Raw genomic sequence first — 2952 nt, forward strand, 5'->3', positions numbered from 1 at the left:
CTTCTGCAAAGATGGCCCAAGTTATAGCCACTGATATAAATGGGTCCAAAAAATCCCTCATGAATCCACTGATGCTAGGTTTCTGTCTGGCCTCCAACACCCAGCCCCTCTCAATCATGGAATGACAGCTCAGCATTCAGCAGCAATATACTGGTCTGAGAGAAATTCCACACTTGTGTCAGCAGCTCAGCTGCTGACAAGCTAAAGCAGACCACGCAGCCACATGAAGATTTAGTTTTGCTTTTACTGGCTCACCAAAGAAAGTATCCCAGCTGGACAGTCCCTTCTCTCTTCCCTGCCCAGACTTACAGAAAAATCAAGGCAAGGGGAGGGGCATGGGTCTCTCTTAACTCTTGTCTAACAGTGAGCAGGAGCACACTGTCCTGGGAGAGCTGGAGGGCCATGCTGGCTGTTGTGCTTGCTCTTTTACCTGGTGAGAGACAACAGATCCATCTGCAGCAGGGCTCTCATCCAGCCATGCAGGGCTACTGTTAGGTAGAGGATCCCTTTGGTCATCACCTGTACTCCTACTCCTCATTCTCCCTTGTTATCTCTTATTAATGCAGGTGTTGGGGTTACACTCTCCATTGCTCAGTGGCCTGAAAAAATGCTTCTGAGACCTGGAAGCTCTTTGACCATCTCCTGCTACCAGAGTTACAGTAACCTTGCCTATATGTTCTGGTACCAGCAGCCTCCAAGAAATGGTTTGAAGTTAATAGTTAGCAGTACTTCTTGGAGGTATCACTCTTATGAGGATGGTTACTCTGAGGCCAAGTTTGAAGTAACCAGACAGAATACTGATTACTCTCTGATGACAATCAAGAATGTGACAGCCCAGGATGCAGCCACGTATTTCTGTGCTGCGAGCAGTCACACGGTGTAGCAACGGGGTTGAACACCAAGATAAAATCCCCACCTTCTCTGAGTGAGAGATGGAGTCTTTGAAAAATGTGAGACAGTCAAGAGAGGGGAAGAGGAAGAGCAGAAAGAAGACTTCACAGAGGTTGGGGCAATAGACCCAGAATGTTTTGAATTGGAGAGCAACAGAGCAGTGCAGCAGCCTCTGTCTTTGAAGGCAAAGACCTTCAGAAATACAAACCCATAGATCAGCATAGAGAACTGAGGCACGGCTGGTATGGGTAGATAAGGCAGCAGATATTTTTGGTGATTAGTACTCCAGATGCACAGTCATGTCCCAGGGCACTAGTTCCCCACAGATACTCCCACAGCACCAGTAAAAGAATACAGAGCTGCCAGAGAATTCAAAGTTCTTCCCCATAGTCATGACCTACACAGAACTGAGGTGCCCAATGAGAAACTGATTGGTGTGTGAGAAGAGCTCATCCCCTGATTATGGACTTAGGAGGATGGGGCCAGCAACAGCGTGAGGAAAACATACCCAGGGGACCAGGCATACCTGCCCATTGTGGAAGGAACAGTCCCTTGGCATCTTTACAAGCAACAGTGTGCACTGCAGCATTTTATTCACCTGCTTCACACACTACTTAATTGCAGGATCCCTTTCTTCCCTGCCACAGGAATGCATACAGCTCTGAGTTGGAGCCAGGCATCCCTTCAGGGCAAAACTTCATAGGCAGAGAAAAGAAACCACAAAGAGCTGCTGTTACTTGTGAGAAACAGCTGAAGGCAGAAATTTCCTCCCATTGTGCCTCTGTCTCCATTGCTTGCAGAGCTGAACTTTTGATGAACTAATTGCTCTTCTGTGATAGACCTGGAAAGCTGAGGGTAGGGTATTATCAGGGTTCCCTCACCTGTCATTGCCTGTCCATGCTCCTGCTTTTATTGCACAACCTAGGACTTACCTTTGCTCCAAAGGAAGGTAAACAGCCCATTAGAGAGCAAAAGGTGTTTGTAGGAAAGTGTGGCTATACCCTGTGTATTTTGGATTCTGTTTTTATGCTGTGGCCCTGACAGTTTGCATACCTACCACAGAGCATGAACCAATTGATTGTTCCGTGTGTTCATGTGGAGGGCATGGCATATGAAGCACTTGGCTATCACAGGTAGCAAATGTGCTGCTCCATGATGTGGCAAAGCTGGATATGGATATGCTGAAGTGACACACGCTGTGTGATCACAGCAAGAAAAGGAGTGGGAGGTGGTAAGAATAGCTGGTAAGAGCAAGGAGCAGGAATCAGCTGGGAGCAGGTCCTGTAAAAGATCCTCACGCTCCACATCACCAGCATTGCTGGAAGACTCCTGCAGTGCCAAGATGGATCACTCAGTTTCATGGCAGCATCCAAGTCTCCTGATAAACCACACTACATAAACCTACCTGTGCTCTGAAAGAAAGTAAACTGTTCTGGGCTAGGGAAATCCAGATGTGTGACACCATTGGAGCCAATATTCTCCTGACTTCAAGGACTGCTCACCACCAAATGTAACACACCACTCCTTGCTCTCAAGGAATGCTCCTCTGCTCCTCAGAACACCGTCAGGTCCATGATCTCCTCCCTGTTCATGTCAGGCTACAGACAAACAGCAGGGAAGCACTGAGAAAGTGTTGTTTCTCACATAGCAGAGACATACTGAGTTCCTTTTTTCTTCAGCCTCTGATCTTTTTGAAGAGATAATCTTTGTAAAATATGTTCACGCTGATGCTGTCTGGAATTATTGAATTATTACTGCTGATCCAAATTCCCTGTGAAAGTTTCAGGAAAACTAGTTCATGGTGGAATTATGAAGAAATATAAACATTTTGATGAAGGCTTTGGGGTGATTTTTTGTTTTGGTTTGGGTTTTTTTGTTGGGTTTTTGGGGTTTTTCCAGGTTTTTTTTGGTTTTTTGGGGTTTTTTGGGTTTTTTTTTGTTTTTTTGGTTTTTTTGGGTTTTTTTTGTTTGGTTTTTAGTTGGTTGGTTGGTTGGTTGGTTTGGTTTTTTTTAATTCTGTTTTAGTAAGTTACCCATTCCTGAAAAGCATGTTACAGTCCT

The 2952-nt window shown here is 45.6% G+C and overlaps 1 gene segment (V, D, J or C); it reads left to right on the plus strand.

The window, feature by feature from the left end:
- Positions 1 to 402: 402 nt before the first annotated feature.
- On the plus strand, positions 403 to 883 carry LOC115909478. The segment is given in 2 exon segments: positions 403 to 433; positions 567 to 883. Coding segments are annotated over 2 exon segments (348 nt in total).
- The last annotated feature ends 2069 nt before the right edge of the window (positions 884 to 2952 follow it).

This window comes from Camarhynchus parvulus, chromosome 1 (genome assembly GCF_901933205.1).
Source record: "Camarhynchus parvulus chromosome 1, STF_HiC, whole genome shotgun sequence".
Lineage (NCBI taxonomy): Eukaryota > Metazoa > Chordata > Aves > Passeriformes > Thraupidae > Camarhynchus > Camarhynchus parvulus.